The sequence below is a fragment of the Aptenodytes patagonicus genome, chromosome 22 (assembly GCF_965638725.1).
Source record: "Aptenodytes patagonicus chromosome 22, bAptPat1.pri.cur, whole genome shotgun sequence".
Taxonomy (NCBI): domain Eukaryota; kingdom Metazoa; phylum Chordata; class Aves; order Sphenisciformes; family Spheniscidae; genus Aptenodytes; species Aptenodytes patagonicus.
Genome location: NC_134970.1, coordinates 5,745,806 through 5,763,999, shown reverse-complemented (window position 1 = coordinate 5,763,999; position 18,194 = coordinate 5,745,806). Strand labels below are relative to the sequence as shown.

Sequence of the window (18,194 nt, the reverse complement as noted above, 5' to 3'; positions counted from 1 at the left end):
ATTCGTGTCGGTTTGGAGTGCACCCAGGGGCCCCAAAAATTAGGCACAGGCACCAGCTGCCTTTGGGCTGAGCTTTTGTTGTTTTCAAAGCAGTATTTTCACCGAGCCGGTGTATAAGGCCAGCTCACCTTCAGCCGCTCCTCCCTGCCCATGGATGCTGCAGGCAGTGTGAACGCAAGGACAGACCTTCCTGGAGGAGGCTGCTTTGCCCGACGCTGTGAGGATGGAGCTACTGCTGCTTCAGGGACAGTCCCAGGCGCCCGGAGCCCGAGCTCACACCCGCATCTGCAGGGCTATGGCAGAGGGCAGCTAACGTTACCTGCCTGGCCCCCAGCCAGAGCAGGGAGGAAGACTGGAGGGGAATTTGTACCGCAGAGCTGTGCCAGGGAACCCTTGCAATGCCCTTTCTCTCTGTCCTTGCACAGCCTGTGCAGAGCAAAAACCTGCGGGGCGGCAGACCGAAACCGTGGGAGGTCCCAGGGACCTCGCATCCCTTCCCACTGTGGGAAGGCTAGTGCTGACATAAATGCGCAAATGGGCAAAACCGCTGAGATTTTTCACATCAGTCTGCTGCATTTATTGCAGGTGGAATGGGAATGTCAGGGGGGTTGCAGGGGAGGGGGTTGTTCATGGAAGGGGGCGTCCCCCCGGCTCTGCACTGGTTTGTCAGGACCACATCCCTGGGCCGTGCAGCGCAGGAAGACTTCTAGAAGCTGAATAATAAATAAAATGCCATTAGGGTGGCTGGGAGCTGAGCAGAGGAGGCCCTTGCCCTGCAACCAGTAAAGCTGCAGTGAGAGCTTCTGCATAAGAAGCCTGTGCTCCTCCGCTGAGATTGCTGCAGACGGTCGAGACATCTGAATCTCTTCTTTCCTAAAGCACTTTAGAACTACTAATGAAAAGCACTGTGTAAAAGCCACGTAACGTCATCATCAGAATAATAATAGTTACTATCAATGCCTGCTTCTTGCCAGCCTTATTGGATGCCACAACTTTTTTTTCGTGTGTGTCTGTCTTCATGAAATTATGCCCTGCTAGATCAAGTGCTCCGCTGGTTTTTTTTCATCCTTAAGGGTTTCAGGGCATTACAGTAACCCAAAACCTTTAAAAACATTTGTGAGTAAAGTGCTTTGAGCTGCCTGGCTAGGAGATGTTATACAAGTGCAGAGCATTGTTCTTATTTGATGGAGGTCCTTCAGGGTTAAATTCTCCTTCTGCCTTTTAAAGAGTGGAAAGAACCAGCATGTGAATGCTCAAGAGCGTGGATCAGACTAGTCTGGAAGTGGAAGAAGTTGCAACCATCTGGACCCCCTGTGCAGTTGCTGGAGGGAGGCCAACAGCCAAGGGGAGCCTCATCCCTCCATCCCTTGGAGGTGACAGTCTCTCCACTGAGCGCATTGAGCCCCAGGTGACCCCAGAAGACCAGACGGCTTGGTTTTAGACAGCTGAAGCTGGAGAAACAGCTTCCAGCCCTGCTCCTTCCCCCTGGGCCTGCCCAGCCCTCCCACGGGGATAAAACACGAGGTTTGGAGCAAAGTCCTTCCACCGTGCAGTGCTGGCAAGGGGGCAGAGAGAGGCCACAGCAAAATGGGAAGGCAAGCGCCGTGGTCCATCTTCCCTCCACCCTTTCCACCTTCCCAGCCTGGTTTTGGGCTCCCCAGGACCCATGTCAAAGATCTCACCCAACATCAGGGACCTGGGACCAGCTTCTCTCACCTTTCTCTCCAGCAGCTACAGCGGGGTTATGCCCTTTCCAGATGGGATTCAGTTGCCTGTAGGCATCTCCTTGGGGAAGAGAGGAATTGCCTGCCCAGAGATCAGCAAACGCCTTTGTTTGCTCAGATGGGGCTCCCCCAAGCCGGTCCCCACGGCATCCCCAGGGACCCAGGCGATCGGTGGGACCTCACTTGTGGCCGTGTCATCTCCGGGGACCTCCCCAGGGATGACTTGGGAGTTTAGTTGGTCCATCCAACTGATCCTTTTGTAAACTCGGACAACACGAGGCTGTATCTGCTGTTGCCTCCGTCTACAACTCAGAAATTTGTTATCCCCGGAGCCAAAGCCGGTGAGCTGCGAGATAAAAATGCTATTTCTGCCCAGGATTTCTGCAGCTGCCTCTGAGCATTTGCAACCGCTTTCTAGTTATTAAGGCTCAACTATGAAAAACTGTGTTCCTTTGGCAGAGATTTGCCTTTAATTAGCCAAGGATAAAAGGACAGTGGAAGACAACCCTGTGCCTAAGCGGAAAAGGCTACGCTCTCAAACGACGCGCCGTTGGCATTTTTTTGCAAGGCAAAAAAAAGCAGGTGCCTGGCAGAATAGATTTGTTCTGCTTCCCTTGCCTGCCCCCCACCTTCACGTCTCACTAGGTAAAAACCGTGTCCTTGGGGCCTGATCCTGCCCGGTGCCTGCGGAGCGGAGAGGCGACCATGGGAGGGAGGTTGTGGAGGATGCGGGGGCAGCTGGTGGACTGTGCCCAGCTGATCTCCACGCGGATGCGAGGAGCAGGATGACCTTGGCATCTCCGGCTCCCCAAACCCCAGCACTGCTCTTGCCGGGAGCTGATTTTGGCTGCATTAAAGCAGCAGCAAAACAAACTCCCCGGGTTCTCGCCAGCCCTGGCGTTTCTCTGCTAACCCTGAGGCTGCAGTGCCTGATCCTTTTGGGTCCCTACAAACTCAGCAAACCATCCTTCAAACCAGTAATCTCCCAAAGACTCATCTGTGGAGCATCGTACAGTTTGGGCTTGGATCAATGCCCCCATCTCCTGTGCCCACCCGAGGGGGTGAGCAAGCTTTGCCCCAACGACAGCAAGCCACGGAGAGCAGGAGGGGGGCAAACCTTCTGCTGAGCCTTCGGTAAATCTCCCAGGCACCCTAGACCCTGCTTCTCCCACCATTTTTAAGGATTAAAAACCTGAGGCAGTCTCACCATGGCTCTGTCTGCATCTCCCCAGCAGAGAGAGGCACAGGGCACCACGACCTCCAAGCAGGACCTCAGCATGCCGGGCTGAGAAAGGCAGCTGGGTGCCTGCCTTCCCCGAGAAATCGGGGTAACGTTGGAGCAAGGGAACTAAATATTGGGGTAGCTCTAAATATTTGGGTAGAGCTGGCTTTAATCCTTGGATCATACCTCATTATTTTGTCTGCCCTAATGCTTCGTAGACCCAGGGCCCCAGCAGACTCAATTCTGCATCTGTAAAAGCATAGATTTATGTTTCTTTAATACACCCAGATGTTGCTCTCATTTGCCTGAAGCTCCCCTTCTCCTGCCCTGTACACCGTGCCGGGGGGGCAGATGAGAGCACTGCTCCCAGGAATAGGGTTTTCAGCACCCAGCACAAAGGCAAAGGAGGGAGAAGAAGGAGTAAGAAGAAAGTGGGAAGGAGAAAGAGGGACCTGGCCTGATTTCCAGAGCTGCCGGATAAATGTGCATCTCGGCAAGAGCTGTGCAAGCGCCAAACCTTTGCCTAGAGGTTACCTAAAGATAGGCTGCGGGGGCCTCACTTCACACGCCCACCCTTGCAAATTTTTTACAGCCAGCCGCTTGGTTAAGGCTACTCCGAATCGACGGCACTGCAGCAGCGATGGTTCGACTCTGCATCAGCTCCCGCCCATGCCCCACCGCACCGGGCATCCACAGAGCATCACCGGCAGGGTGGCAGCATCCTGGGTGCGGGATCATTTTTCTTTCCCCGCTCTCAGCATCTTACTTAATGGCCTCTTCGCAGCTCCGGTCCGGGAGGTGCTTTCAGGATCCAAGTGCCCACTTTGCCAAATGGAAGCGGACTCGCTAACGGGCAGCCAGGAGGGCTAAAAATTCCAGCTTGTCCCTGGGGCACACGCGATGGGCTGTAATGGGGTTTGAGCATCCTGAGCTTTCCAGGACAAGTAACAGAGGTAGTGCTTTCTTGGCACTTGAATCTTTTCCTTCCTTGATGTAAATGAGCAGGATTTTGAGGGCTCGAGCCCCTCAGCAGAGAGAGGAGCTTTTGCAAAGGCGTGGGGCATGGTCCTCCCCACGCCGAAGAGCGTCACTGTGCCACCTTGGAGACCTCTTTAATTTATGAGCCAGAGTGGATCTGCGAGGGGTTTCGTGGGGTTTCGCCTGGCGGAGAGGCAACAGTCAGCAAAGAAAGTGGAGGAAAGTAGGTCATTTAGCACAGGCGCAACCAGCCAGGCTGCGCTCAGTGGGGATCAGCCGCTCGCTGCAGTCGGGATCACAGGCTGGGAGCCGCCGATTGCAGGGCCGAAAGGGCTGCCCAAGCACAGGGAGGTCTCTGTGTTGGACGGTGTAATTCTTCCATCCCTCTCCTTGTCTCTTTGAACGGTGTAAAAGCACAAGCAGCTCGGCTGGCAGGAGGATGCAACACCCCTGACGGCGTCTCCCGCATCCTCCAAGCACGGCTGGGATGGTGCAGCATGCTGATAGACTGGCAATTTAAAATAATTACTGTATCTGCCTCGCAGCCTCCTCCTGCTATCTCTTTGGAGAGCCTGAGCAAAGCAGACTCTATTCTGCAAACGCTTGTACCACTTTGTGTTTAGATATTTATGAGCCCACAAGCCAACGGGACACAGATAAGGGAAAGGTTTGGCATCTGCCGAAGCCGGCTGCGGCTTCTCCTGGGTTTGGAAATGGGGCTGAGGAACACAGACTGGCCCAGTTTGGGGATTGCTTCCACTCAGCGTTATAGCAAATACTGTGACATTTCGCTCCGGATGCATTGCTCATACTTATGTTACTTTTTGTGCACTCAAATGGTTTTCCATACTTAAATGTTCAGAATTAGCTGCTCTAAAATACCTCCTCTCCTCCTAACAACATCCATCCACAGGTCCAGCCACCCATTTATGCATTTTCACTGTCCCAATATTGAGCTAAGCTTTGCAATTTGCTGGGTCCTTGGAGACAGCTTAGCAAGCTGTGTTATAGATGGGGAAACCGAGGCACAGAATGGGACATGACGTCCCCTGGGTCACACAGCGGCCTTACTGGCACAAGTGACACTTGAACCCAAGGACTCTGACTTTGAGCCTGCACCAGGGGCTCCTCCATGACCAATACGAGGGGATTCAGGGGTGGCTGAGATGGAGGTTTGGCGCTGCTGTGCTAACCCTTGGGTTACAAGGTGGTGCCACTCCCTAGAGCCGAGCAGGACCAGCCCACGCCATGGGAGAAGAAGGATCTCTTTTCCTTATGTTTTACTCTCCATCCCGTGAGCACAGAGTAGGTGGCCGAACTCGGCTCTACCCTGCAAGAAGGGAAGCCCAGAGCAGCGGCGCTGCCTGCGAAAGCCACCAAGCAAACGATCAAACCCCGAAACACAAGTACCAAGTGCCCCCAACGCCTTCCCTGCCCTTTCCTGCCCCAAGACACTCGTAGGAGAGAAGACAAAACAGTAGGAGAAAATACTGCTACAGTTGCTCCCTGGGGATGGAGCAAACAAAACATTCCTCTGCAAGAGGAGCCGAAGCCATCCCGGGGGAATCCATCCCCGTTCCCTGCCGGAGATCCTACTAGGAGACATCTCTGGGGACATGAGGTTTTTAACCCCACAGAGGACGTGCTACTAGCACCGTCCCTGCCTGTTTGCTTCTCCCTCTTCCAAGAGGGATCGCCAGCTTAAAAAAATACCCATTGGGTGTCCACGAGGTTTCCTGAGAGCAGGTTTATGCCCCAGCACCACCCATTCCCCGTTACCTGCACGGACATGGCCGATATCCGAGTTGGTGGAGTGGGGAACGATGGGGAATGCGGGCTTGACCCCAGCTCCAGCCCCTTCCCCTCCGCCTGCGTTGCTGCTGGAGCTTTTTTGGAGCAAATCCCATGGGGGATCCCGTACACACCATGCAGCGTGTCCGTCCTCGCCGGCGCCCATCACTGAGACCCATCAGCTCCTCCCAGGGGGTTTCCCCCTCCAACAGCCCCTGCAGACCGGCTGATGGTGGAGCATAAACTGGTTTTTCCAAGGTTGAGGCTGTTTGTTTCTTTTCTCACAGAAGGTTTAGATGTACAGAAAAAAAATACCCAGTCTACCAAAAATACAGTTGCTTGTCTTTTTCTTCCCCACCCTCCAAGGAATTGATATCAAAAGAACTCCTCAATAATATACATATTTATTTTCTCTTAATTAGTGCCGATATTTACAAAAATTGTGATACTCTGTGAAGAATAAATTATATACACTCATGATAAACCAGACAGCAAATGCTCATTTGGAATATGTATGTACACAGATCTGTATACCTATATACAACGGTCAGCCTTATTGACTCGGGTGCCTCTCAGCCCATAGATCCACCCGACCCCCAGGACACCCCCGTGTCGTCAATAAGAGCAGTAACGTCTATACACACTGTGCAATTCGGATACAGCTGGTGTCTAAATTTTTGTCTAGCAAACGCACGGTTAAATGACTTGAAATTCCCACCAGTCCTCCTTTAACAGTTTATAGGCCTCTCTCCATTCCTGGTCCCACTTCTCCCGTAACCATGGAAACAAAAGGTTCAGCTCCAGCATCCTTAGGATGAATCCTACTTGGATTTCCTCTTCCTAGTGATTCGCTCAAATGAGGCACCGCACGCAGGGTTGATCCAATACCCATTTTTTCCCCTTGCGCTTCGGCGTATGACATTGGAGGACAAGAGCGCAGTCTCAAGCAATGAGGGAGCAAGCGCAAACGGATAATTGCAGTCTTATAGGCAGCAGAAAAATTAAAAAAAAAAAACAAAACAAACAACCAAAAAAACAAACCCCAAAAGACCGACCCGAAGCTCAGGACAGCCAGGCAGGTCTGGGGAGGGGATGTGGTCCCCACGAGGGTCCACGTGCGTGGACCTTGCGTGGTTACATGATGTCCAGCAGTTCCTACAAGCCAAACCATTCCCCCCCCCCGGAGGAAAAACATGGATAGGGAATTTATCTCTCATCACATACATACAACTGGGCTGGGGCTGTAAATCAGTGCTGTGCTCTCAGGGATGATTTACACTGCCAGAGGCTGGTCCCTCTCCCCCACAATGGGATGCGGCAGGATCAGAACACCCGTTTCTGAGAAGGGGGGGATGACATCTGGGCAGCCAAATGCAGCAACATCATGGGGAGACCAAGGCCACGGGGGTGCCGCTCACATGGGGCTGGGGAAGGGCAGTGCTTTGGTCGGAGGCAGGACAGTGGCTGGCGCGTGGCGGGGGGACCTTGTCCCCCCTCGGGGCTCCTGGTGAGGGGCAGCGGCCGGTCCCCAACGGGAGGGACCGAGGGATGCGCTGGACATGGAGGAGGTTGAATGCTGCCACGGGTGCGAGGAGGGAGCCACAGCCTTTTTTGGGGTGCAAAACAAAATGGTTCGGGGCTGACTCCTCCTCTTCTCGCCTCTCAGCCCCTCTCACCCTAGCAGCATGCTGACCAGCTCCCACTGACAGAAGAAACCACTGGGACCCCCCATGGATGGAGACCCCGAGATAAACCCACCCTGGCTCCAAAGCAGGGAGATGCTTCTTGCCATCACCCTGGGACCCAAAGCCAGCATGGTTCGAGGAACTTCAAATCCATCCATTACAAAAATAAAACCCTGAAAAACCCCACCCGGCGCAGCACAGCACTTGCATCGCAAACAAATCCCTTCGACTTCTGCCTGGCTTCACCTGCACGGTCACAGAACTGGTTGTGACGGGCCCAAGCCGGGGATTCGGGATCCAGAGCAGAGATGCTGCAAAGCTGCCGGCTTGCAGAAGGATGCGCAGAGCCGGACGCCACCAGCCCCTCGGGTTGCTCCCACTTCCAAGGCCAGATCCGGATCTCCTTCTTCACTTGGGCCCGTCCCTAAGTGCATTGCAAGCTCTGGAAAAGCTACAAGACTTTGGCAGCAATTTCAAGGGCTGACCCAGGAATTATCTGATAACAAAGCAAGGCCCTTCCTGAAATACCTCCTCCTCCTCTGTCTTTTTCTCTCCTTCTGTGTATTTATGCACAAATATGCCCATATTTATACACCCACGTGCTACACTCTCATAACACCAATCTAGAGATCTTTTTCTTCGTATAGCTCTGTATTCACATCTGTAGGACTTCGACACAACGTCGCTGCAGAGATTAGGTTTCCCAATAAAACACATTGCCCCATACAGATATTTTTTTTCCTAGCAGCCCTAATCACTTGGTGGTGTCCAGGCGGTACCTGAGCCTCACCCCATTGCCCTTAACAGAGATTTTGGAAGATATTAAAAGACTGACGGGTTGCTCACAGGTTCAGGCATGTGGTTGGGTGTTAGAAGACAACCCGCGCTGTAATCACCACTTTCCATCTCTCCAAAACCACGGCACAAAGGATTAAACTAAAATACAGGTGCTGTCTCCTCTGGGTGCCAACCCAGGAGCACGTCCACAGAGCAGAAAGCTTCAGTCCTCCATCCCAGCCCTGGAGAGAGGCAAACATCTCCACAGGAGGGGGAAAGGAACCAGACCACCTACGTTAGGTGGCCTGATGCAATCTAACGTAGATGGTGGGACTCTCCCGCTCCCCGGTCCTTAATTTAGCATCCTCAGTCTAAGCCACTTTAAAGCTCATTTTTGCACCCTTTCAGAGTCAAGGGGAGTTTTGGATGCTCAGCATCTCTGCAGAAACAGGCCCAGAGTCTCTCAAACCAAATTCCTCAGGAAAAAAAAAATAAAGAAAAGAAAAAAAAAATCAGTCTCCTCCTGAAAAACTGGTTCAAGATCACATCAGTGAGTCAGAAGCAAAGCTAGAAATAGCACTAGAGCTCCGACCTGCAGGCACAAATCCCATTAAAAGCTATAGGGGAACCATTTCTCTGTGCCAGGGAGAAACCTGGACCCCTCTGCTTCGTGCAGCCTGACGGATCACTTCCAGCCACGGCCCCTTTTTGCCCTGAATCAAACATCCGAGCGCTTATCCGGGTGTTTTCCCTATTTCCCAAACATGGCGCCAAGGGCAGCCCAGAGACATTCTCCCACCAGGGCTCATTTTCCCCAGGAACATCTGCCTGGGTCAATGCAAGCGGTGCAGGATCCATCCTAAGGAAGAGACCGGCCGTGCTGGCCCCTGCCATGGGGATGGATGCCAGCTCACATTGGTGACAACAGGAGGAATGTGGCCTCTTGCTCTTTGGCCCTGTTCATCCCTGTGATGTGGCTCTGGGGCTTCCCAAGGCAGCCGGGACCCCCCAGCTTGGTGAGTGGGTTTGGATGTGCCTGATGCTGCTCACGGACCCGCTCTCCCCTCCTGCCCAGCCTCGGAAAACCCGCAGGGACACTGTGCCCGAAACAACACGTCTCCCCAAAAAACCATGATCTTCCTCCCTACTGACCCACAACGGCGTTCACGCTCCCAACTGGCAAACGCTCCCCCCAAATCATCCGAAGCCCACAGGCGTTAAACAACCGGGCACATTGCAAAGTCTAGTTGAGTGCCAGCATCCTCCCAAAAACCCTGCAGCAACCCGCCCTCGGCCTCGGTGCTTTCCCGCACACTAGGGATGGGATCGCCCGGTGCTAGGGGCACCCACGGGTGGGCGGGCAGAATCCCAGCGCATCAGGCAGCTTCCCCATGCAAGCTCACATCCCCACGGACCCACCACGAGCCGGATCGATGGAAGCTGGCCGACCGCCCTGGGAATCGCGCCCGAGCCGGTGGCTCACGCCAGCCCCGTCCCATTCAATGGGATGAGCTTCAGAAGCAGAGATTTATTGCTGTCGGTTGCATTGCTTCTTTTTGTGTGTGTTTAAGATGTTAACGGGCTTCAGGAGCCCCCATTTCAGAGCTGCAGCAGCAAAGAGGGAGGAGAGGGCTCCTAATATAACAAGATGTAATTAAAAACAGGCCGGGGTCCCGGGCTGCGTGGTGCTGAGCACCTTTGAGACCCAACACATTGATGCTGCTGATCCTCTGCACCAAGCAGAAACCAGGACTCTCGTGCACTAACCATGGATACTTGGTATTAATTATAGCCAGGCCTGAATCAATCAATCAATCAAATAAAAATGAGGAGTGATTCCACCTGGCCGAGTGGAGCCACATCAGCACGAGAGATGGATCCGGCCCTAAAGCAGCATTTTGAACCATTGCTGTAGAATACGCTAGCACCGTTTATTTTATTGTTATTAGTATGGTTTTCCTCTCTGAGCTCAGGAAGGGTCTGACTGACCTCCCTCGCACGCTCTGCAGTGGGGTTCCCTCCTTGTGCCCACACTTCACCGCAGCGGTACAGCACTGGCCGTGCCTCAGTTCAGCCCAAATTCTCTCCAACTCAACAGGCTGCTAAACCCCATCCCGCACCCCGGGGAGGCTTTGCTTGACCATGGTCCTGGAAGAGATTCGCATCGCTCTCCCATGATCTGGCAGAGGAATGGGGCGCCCGTCCCCGGGGATTGTTGGCAATGGGGGAAAATGCAAGGAAATCCAGATGGGGATGGGGAAAGCAGGTGAGATCCCCCTGGACTGACAGCTCCCACCTATCTCCAGATAACACCAGGGATGAAGAAGAAGCAGAGACAACCTCAGGGCCTCTGCACCTCAACTCACCCCTCCTAAAAACCCTGGAAGAAGGCAAAGCAAAGGCTCAGAGGCACGAGCTCGGATCCAGCTCAGCCTCAGCATGTGCCCTCTGCACCGTAAGAGAATAAACCACCAGTCCCGAGGCTCTACGTGGTTGAAAAGGAGTTTTCCAGCCCAAAATGCACCCTGCCCTGGCAATCCCAAGGGGGCCCCAGGGCAGGTCATCCCGCTCCAGCCCATGTCCCACCATCCCGGCACCCCTGAGCCGGGAAGCCCCCGATGCCCTGAGCGCTCACGTTTGCTGAGGATTTGGCCCTATAGTCGCTCTCTAAATATCTATACACACACACATGGTAATTGTACAGGAAACGGCTGAAAATTGCTGAACAAACAAGTCAGGAGAGCCGGTACCTGCCATTCCACCTGCTCCTCATGCCCTCTCCGATCCACTGCGGTTTCTGCTCATGACGCCAAGATTAATGACTAATTACTCGCCCCATAATGAGTGCAGGTGTTTAACTTTCAGCTCACCTTCCCTCGCTTGCATTAGTCGGCTCTCATGTCTGGATGCTCAGACACTCAGGCTTTGCCTTGTTATCTATCAAACTGTTGTCAGCACATACCTTCCCCATCCAGCTTTTAAATATAATGGAGAATTTTTAACTCCCATGAATCTCCTTCGAGCCACCGGAGAATCTATAAACACTATAAACATGAATACTGTATAGTCTACTAAGAAAATATATATTTGTGTGTGTATTAAATATTCAGATTCATGCAACAAATATCCATGCAGCTGTACTGTATTACTGGTTAAATTTCACTGCAGTATAAATATATTATAGGCCACAGCATAGTTGCTCCAGTTTTATATATAGATATAAAAAAAGATGCTTTTTCCAACTCATTTTCAATGTGTCAGTGGAGGTGTCTTTGGTGATCTTGGAAATATTGGTGATGGAAGTGTCATCTAAATAAATAAATAAAATCCAAGCGCTTGATTTATTTACTCATCCCTCCCGATGCCTAGCGTAGAAAATTTAAGACTTAATAAATAATGTGCCGTCATACTAATTATCCCTCCCCTGGGCCTCACACTGGCATACTGCAGTGGCTGAAACTATTGCAGCATGCAGCATTTTCCGTTATGAAACATGAGCCTGGGCGATGCGTTCACACTTGGCATTCCCGGGGCGGAAACCCGAGCCTTCAAGCAATTCGGACACACGACTGCATCTTCCCTTCATTAAGCTCTGCCTGACCTTTCCCAGCCGTTCCCCACGCCTGGAAGCTGGCTGTCACCCAGCTCTGCAGGACAGGGACCGGCGTTCGTGGTAGCCCGGGATGGCCCGGAGCTGCCCCTCGCATCCCCATCCCGTTGCTCGAAATGCCCAACAGCTCCGTATCTTGGGAAAGCCACGAGCCTGGGATGGGAGAAGGGAAACAAAATGGTTCGGGGTTCTTTTTTTTTTTTTTTTTTTTTTTGCACGAACGCTTATTCGGTGTGGAAATCAAAGGTTAAAAGTCACTTACACAGCTATTGCTTCCCATGCAGAACCAAATATACACCGTAGAAAATACTGTATTAACTACAATGCAGAGCAGCACTCAATATCTGCAATTGTTCCACTTCAGCTTTAAATAAGTTACTAGATTTTAGCGACTAGACATCGGTTAGCATTTTGGTGATATTCACATAGTTTGTGTTAGCTAGGGTGCAATTGGCTGTCTTCAAGTTCTCCTCCCTAAAATCCTCATTGCTATTGTTTACGCCTTCCTGAATCTCCATATAATCAGACTTACTAATAGTAGAGGCACTTCTGCTTTTCTTTAGGTCAGGGGAAGAGGGGATCTTTGGGCAGCTGGTTACTTGCAAATATTGAGCCTGCTCCTCTCCCTCCGTCTCCCGGTGGTAGAAGTAATTGAAGTTAGACACTATGACGGGCACTGGTAAGGCAATCGTTAATACGCCAGCGATGGCACACAAGGAACCCACTATTTTCCCCCCGATGGTCGTGGGGACCATGTCTCCGTAGCCAACAGTCGTCATGGAAACCACGGCCCACCAGAAGGCATCGGGGATGCTCGGGAACTGGGACTCGCTCTCGTCGGCCTCGGCGAAGTAGACGGCGCTGGAGAAGAGGATGACGCCGATGAAGAGGAAAAATATCAAGAGGCCCAGCTCCCGCATGCTGGCCTTAAGAGTCTGCCCCAGGATCTGCAGCCCCTTGGAGTGTCGGGAGAGCTTGAAGATCCTGAAGACCCGCACCAAGCGGATGACTCGAAGGATGGCCAGGGACATGGCTTGCTGGCCTTGCTGACCATCCTCCGGCTTCTCGGCCAGCTCCGTCCCTAAGGTGATGAAATAGGGGATGATGGCTACGATGTCTATAATGTTCATGATGTTGGTAAAAAACCCAGCCTTGCTGGGGCAGGCGAAAAACCTCACCAAGAACTCGAAGGAGAACCAGATGATGCAAAGTGTCTCCACAATGAAGAAGGGGTCTGTGAAAGAGGTGGACTGCTGGTACCCCATGCTGCTGTTGGAGTAGGGGGGATGGCTCAGCCCGCTGCCGTGCATGTCTTCGTTCTCATCCCGAAAAATGGGCAACGTTTCCAGGCAAAAGCTGACGATGGAGATTAAAATCACCATGACGGAGACAATAGCTATAATCCTGGCAGGGCCTGAGCTCTCAGGGTACTCAAAGAGCAACCACACTTGTCTCTGAAACTCGTTCTCAGGCAACGGTCTTTCCTCTTCTTTGATGTAGCCTTCATCCTCCCGAAACATCTCCATTGCTTCTTCCCCCAGTTCATAGAAACGAATCTCTTCCGAGAAGATATCTAAGGGCACGTTAACCGGCCTCCGCAACCTCCCACCAGACTGGTAATAGTACAAAATTGCATCGAAGCTGGGTCTGTTCCGGTCAAAGAAATACTCGTTCCGGAGTGGGTCGAAATATCTCATTCTCTTTTTAGGATCCCCTAGTAAGGTCTCTGGAAACTGGGCTAGTGTCTTGAGCTGTGTCTCAAAGCGCAGACCCGAAATATTAATGACCACCCTCTCGCAGCATTCATGGTCGGTCTCAGGGTTATACGTGTCCTGCGGGTGACCGGGAAGAGCTGCAGCTTCGTCTGCAGGATCTCCAGTAGCAACTGTCATATTGGGGTTTAAAAGAAATCCTTATGCTAAACTCTTCCCAGTGCCCGGTGGTGGGATCGGATTCAGGGCAGGGCTACTATCCTGCAGAAGGACAGGTACGTAGGTTTGGAAGTGTCTCATGAAAAGGCGAAGGGATGATACAAAAAAAAAAGAGAAAATAAAAAAAAAGGAAAGAAAATCGCCCCTGCTGAGAAAGAAAGAGATGAAATAAAGTTGGGGGGAGGAGAGCAGCTCTCTTCACTAGCATGTCTATCCCCTTCCTCGGGAGGGTTAATTTGCCTTCTTTGGGACAGAGTTCAAAAACTCCCATCGAAACCCATTAGGTGGAAGAGAGAAAACACCTGAGGAACCGTCACCTATTCAAAACCAGCGCGGAAAAACTGGCATTGGCAAACCAGAACTTTTTTTTTGGATAAAAATAAAAATTCCAATTAAAAAAAAAAAAAAAAGAGGGGGAAGGGAAGAGAAAGGAAGGAAGAAAAATAACCCCATCCCGCCCTAAAGCGGCGAGGGGACTCCGCGGGGTGCTGGGGAGAGGCAGAGCAGGCTCAGCTCATTTCCAGGCATGCAGCTAAGGGTTAACATTTAACCGTGCAATCTCAGGCAATCTACCCTCCAGGAAAGCTCTAACTCCGGTTTTAAGTTCGACACCTTCCCAATCCTCTTGCCCTGGCCATAAAGCGACGAGGCGACATGCTGCCCTCCCTGCCTGCAGCCAACCGGGCAAGCTTTGCGGCTGCCTGAATTTGCAGCTGCCGATGCGAGCTGCCCCGCAGACCACTGCAGTCCCCCTCCTCGACCGCTGGTGTCCCGGCTCCTGTCATTCTCTGCAAACCACCATGGCACACAGAAAACAAATCACATTACCTGGAGAAGCCAAATCTTAGTGTCTCTTAGTAACACCGATTATCTGACCCTGGGGAAATCCTAGAGAGAAATACAGGCTTCCAAGATCCCCATAATTTCCTCTCTCTTCAAAGTTAAAAATAATGGTGAGTCATCGTAGAAAAAGGAGAAGGGACATAAAAGGGGTTAGATTCCCAGATGGTGGAAGTCAGGTCTTGTAATGGTTTGGACTGGAGAGAGAGAGAAAGAGAGACAGAGAGACAGAGAGACAGAGTCTTCTCGGTAGCTGTTGCAGATCTGCACTTCAGGGCAGATGAGCGTCTGTCTGATGCCTTCGGTACGACGGTGAAAAGATGCTAAGCTCAGCAAAACCCGATGTCCCCAGTGTCCTCGGGAGGTGTGGCATCGCCTGGAAAAAACAGCAAGAAGGTAGCAAGCTGCCGGGGGCTTGAAAGGAGCATCTGCAAAGCCCCAGCTCCTCCAGGCACCCCCTTTTTCCTCCCGGCGAGCTGTCTGCCCGCTGCCTGGCCAACCTGCACTGCAACACGAGAAGAGGGCGAGAGCGCACTAGCGGCAAGGCGGAAAAAACCAGAGCCCCATCTCCCTCCGCTCTCGCTCAACGCCACGGCGTGCAGCGGGGCCGGGCTGCCCGTGGGAGCCGGTGCCAGGAGAAGGGGAGGCGGGGGGGAACGATGCAGCCCCCCCCCCCAGCCGCTGAGGCTCTGCAAAGCCACGGTGGGTTCCCGCCACCGCCGAGCACCCGAGAGTCGGTGGTACCCACTGGGTGCAGCGCCCATGCCATCGCGTCGTGTTCCCGGGTGATTCAGGAGGCTCCGGCTTCATCCGCGAGACTGAATCCCCCACCGGTCCCTGTCTGCCCCCCCCCAAGGCCACCTGTCCCCCCTCAGATGGCTCCGTGGAGCCCCGAGCATCGTGGGCCCGACCGTGGGATCCACGAGACCTGCATCCGCCCTCCCCATCCTCCCAAAAGCCAACCCCCCGGCCGACCCACCCCCCGTGGGAATTCGACTCCGGTGGGCAAAATTTCTCATGGGGATGTTGAGGCTCTGGTCCCCGGTCGATGCCGGGTCGTCAGCATCCCTGCCCCTAACGAGCGCTCATTTAGCTCATCCTGCCTTGCCTCACATCATGGAGATGCTCAACCCAGAGAGGTCCAACCAACCTCTCATTTTTTCTTTAATTTTTTTTTTTCCCTCCCAAAGAAAAAAAAAAACCTCTAACCTCCCTTCTTCAGCTCCAACTCCACTTGTCTACTTTGAGCCAGGATTACAGAACCGGGTAGGGGAGGTAGGTGGAAAATAACCCCACGGTCCCAATCTCCTCGGCAGAGATTTCAGCCGTCTCCAGGCCATTTATGCCTGTTGGTTCCTCTCTTCATCACCCGAGGTGCAGATATTGCCGCAGATCCCTCTTTTCTTGGAAATTTCCCCTTTCCGTGCAACCCTCCTCTCCCTTCTCCTTATGCACTAGAAAAAATAGTACAACCCTGACAAGGCTTGCAGCATTCAACCGCTTCGCTTAACCCTTTTCTGCCAGGCCCAGAGGAGAGGAGATTGCATTTGTCCCAGTTTTTTCTCCTTTTCCTGCGTTTTCTCCCCACCGCTCGCTCCCCAGCGGCTGGCTCGGGAGTTCGGCTGGATTTGACGTTCCCTGTCTCCTCCGAGCATCATGCTAAAACACCACCAACACCATCTTTCTGCTGCTGCAAAAAATATCCAGCAGCCACAAACCCCCATTTCACCAAAAAGCCACCAACCTTGAATTTTTTTTTTCTAAATACAGTTTTTCTCCTGCCTGTAAACTCTCTCCTCCCCTTTCTCCCTTCCCAAAACACCCCAGGTTTGTTTAACAGCACAGAGATTTACTTCTTTTTTTTAACATGTTGATTTTTATTTGGCATGAGGTCTAGGCTCCTTCCTCCGAGTCCAAATCCAAGCGGTGATGCTTGGTGCTTATCAGAGGTGGTTACGGCATCATCTGAGTTGACATCACACATCCCAGCACTCAGTTTCTCCTACTTTCACCCCATCGCATGCTTTCCTGGCTCCCTTTGCTTAGAGGCAAACACCCACCCCCCCCCCCAAGCATCTTTGGGGTTAATTCATGCAAATTTGGGAGTTGGGGAGGGGAGCATGGAGGAGGTGAAGACGATTTGCCCAAAGACCCTCAGTTTTCTCCCTGCCTGCACAGCCCACTGCAGGCAGGAGCCATGCCTGTATTTCGGAGGGGTGAGATTTGGGGTGGCACGCCTCGAGGACGAGGTGGTATTTGCGCCTAAACCGCGAATCCCTCCATTTGCCCAGTTTGTGGCCAGGCTGTATTTAAGCAGGGCAGCGGCGGGGGGGGGGGGGGGGGGGGGAAGGATGCAGGGTGAGGGGGAAGAGAAAAAGGCACCAACTTACAATTGGCTCTGCAGTCAGGCATGCGGCGAATGCACAAGCAGCCGCTCTGCTCCACGCCACTGCCGGCACCTCTCACCTACGGCCCCCCAAACTCGTACCCCGGGAGTCAACCTCCGAAGGCAGCAGAGCTTCACCATGAATATTCATAAGATTAATATGAGCATCTTCCCCCCCCCTCCCCCCCCCCCCCCCGCCTCCCTCCTCCCAAGCAAGAGACCTAGATTTCAACCACTGGGAAATAATCATATCCCTGGATACGTGATGCTGCTTTACCGTGCGGCTCCGATCCATACCATATCCTTGGCAATAGCCTGGATCTGCGCGGGGAGATCTGGGGGATGGAGAACCACCAGCTCCGCACAGCTTCGGGGAGGGAGATGGGGCAGGATCAGACTAGGAGGCACCACACCGTCCTGCTTGTGGCTGGGGGGAGGATGTAAAAAGCAGTAATATTATATCACTTTGTGTTTACAGACCTCCCTTCGCATGGAGGCATCTCCCGCCCCCAAAGAAGGGAGGTGGCCAAGCTATACCAACTTGGCCTATAAGACCTACGGATCAACCCCTGCCTTAGGGCACGAGGGAGATGCGTCTGCTTGGACCAGTCTGCCATCACCCCACGGCCCCAAGGAGAGCATCGGGGCAGCAACAAGTCCTGCAAGGCGCCTGGCACCCGGCAAACACGAGCGCGGGAGGGGGCGATGGAAATATTTCTATTCCCATATGCAGCTGCCAAATTTGCAAGGGGCTGCCAGTGCCGGCGGCGATCGCCCCAGGGACAACAGCCCGAGGTGGCAAAGGAGGGCATGGACCACCCTGAATGCCCAAGAAAATCAGTGCTAAGTGTAATGCCCAGCCAGCCAGGGGGAGGTGGGGAGGTGGTAGGGCTAAACCATATTATTTTCGCTCCCTGAGGTGCCAGGAGCAGCGGGTGGCACAGAGCCAGAGACTGGGTGCAGCACCCGGGAGTGCGAGGGGGATGCTATCGCCCACCGCTCCTCCCAACACCCCTCTTGATCTTGAAACAAAAATGTATTTCCCCGAGCCCCGGCCGGATCCCAATATTGAAAACGAATTTCTAACCCTACGGCAAAATTGGGAATCCTTTGCTCCCTGCCACGAACAGCCCTCGCACGTACGGGTTCTCTTACTGCATGCATCCCACTGGACACGAGGCTACTCTGGATGGGGGATTTTTAATGTCATCTGCATCGTTTTAGCCTTTTCTGAAGGCAGATCTGCCATA

General features: G+C 53.0%; 1 protein-coding gene across 4 annotated transcripts; it reads right to left on the bottom strand.

Moving 5' to 3' along the window:
• Positions 1 to 6,100: 6,100 nt before the first annotated feature.
• On the bottom strand, positions 6,101 to 17,063 carry KCNA2 (potassium voltage-gated channel subfamily A member 2). Of its 4 annotated transcripts, none has more exons than XM_076358119.1 (3): positions 16,949 to 17,063; positions 14,547 to 14,934; positions 6,101 to 13,866 (listed from the first exon to the last, which is right to left on the bottom strand). In XM_076358119.1, the coding sequence occupies exon 3, from the start codon at positions 13,677 to 13,679 to the stop codon at positions 12,180 to 12,182; it is 1,500 nt and encodes a 499-aa protein (XP_076214234.1). In that variant the 5' UTR covers positions 13,680 to 13,866; positions 14,547 to 14,934; positions 16,949 to 17,063; the 3' UTR covers positions 6,101 to 12,179. The 4 variants fall into 4 exon arrangements, with proteins under 4 accessions (XP_076214234.1, XP_076214232.1, XP_076214231.1 ...); XM_076358117.1 differs by lacking the exon at positions 16,949 to 17,063 and adding an exon at positions 15,768 to 15,959; XM_076358116.1 differs by lacking the exon at positions 16,949 to 17,063 and adding an exon at positions 15,307 to 15,356.
• Positions 17,064 to 18,194: the final 1,131 nt, after the last annotated feature.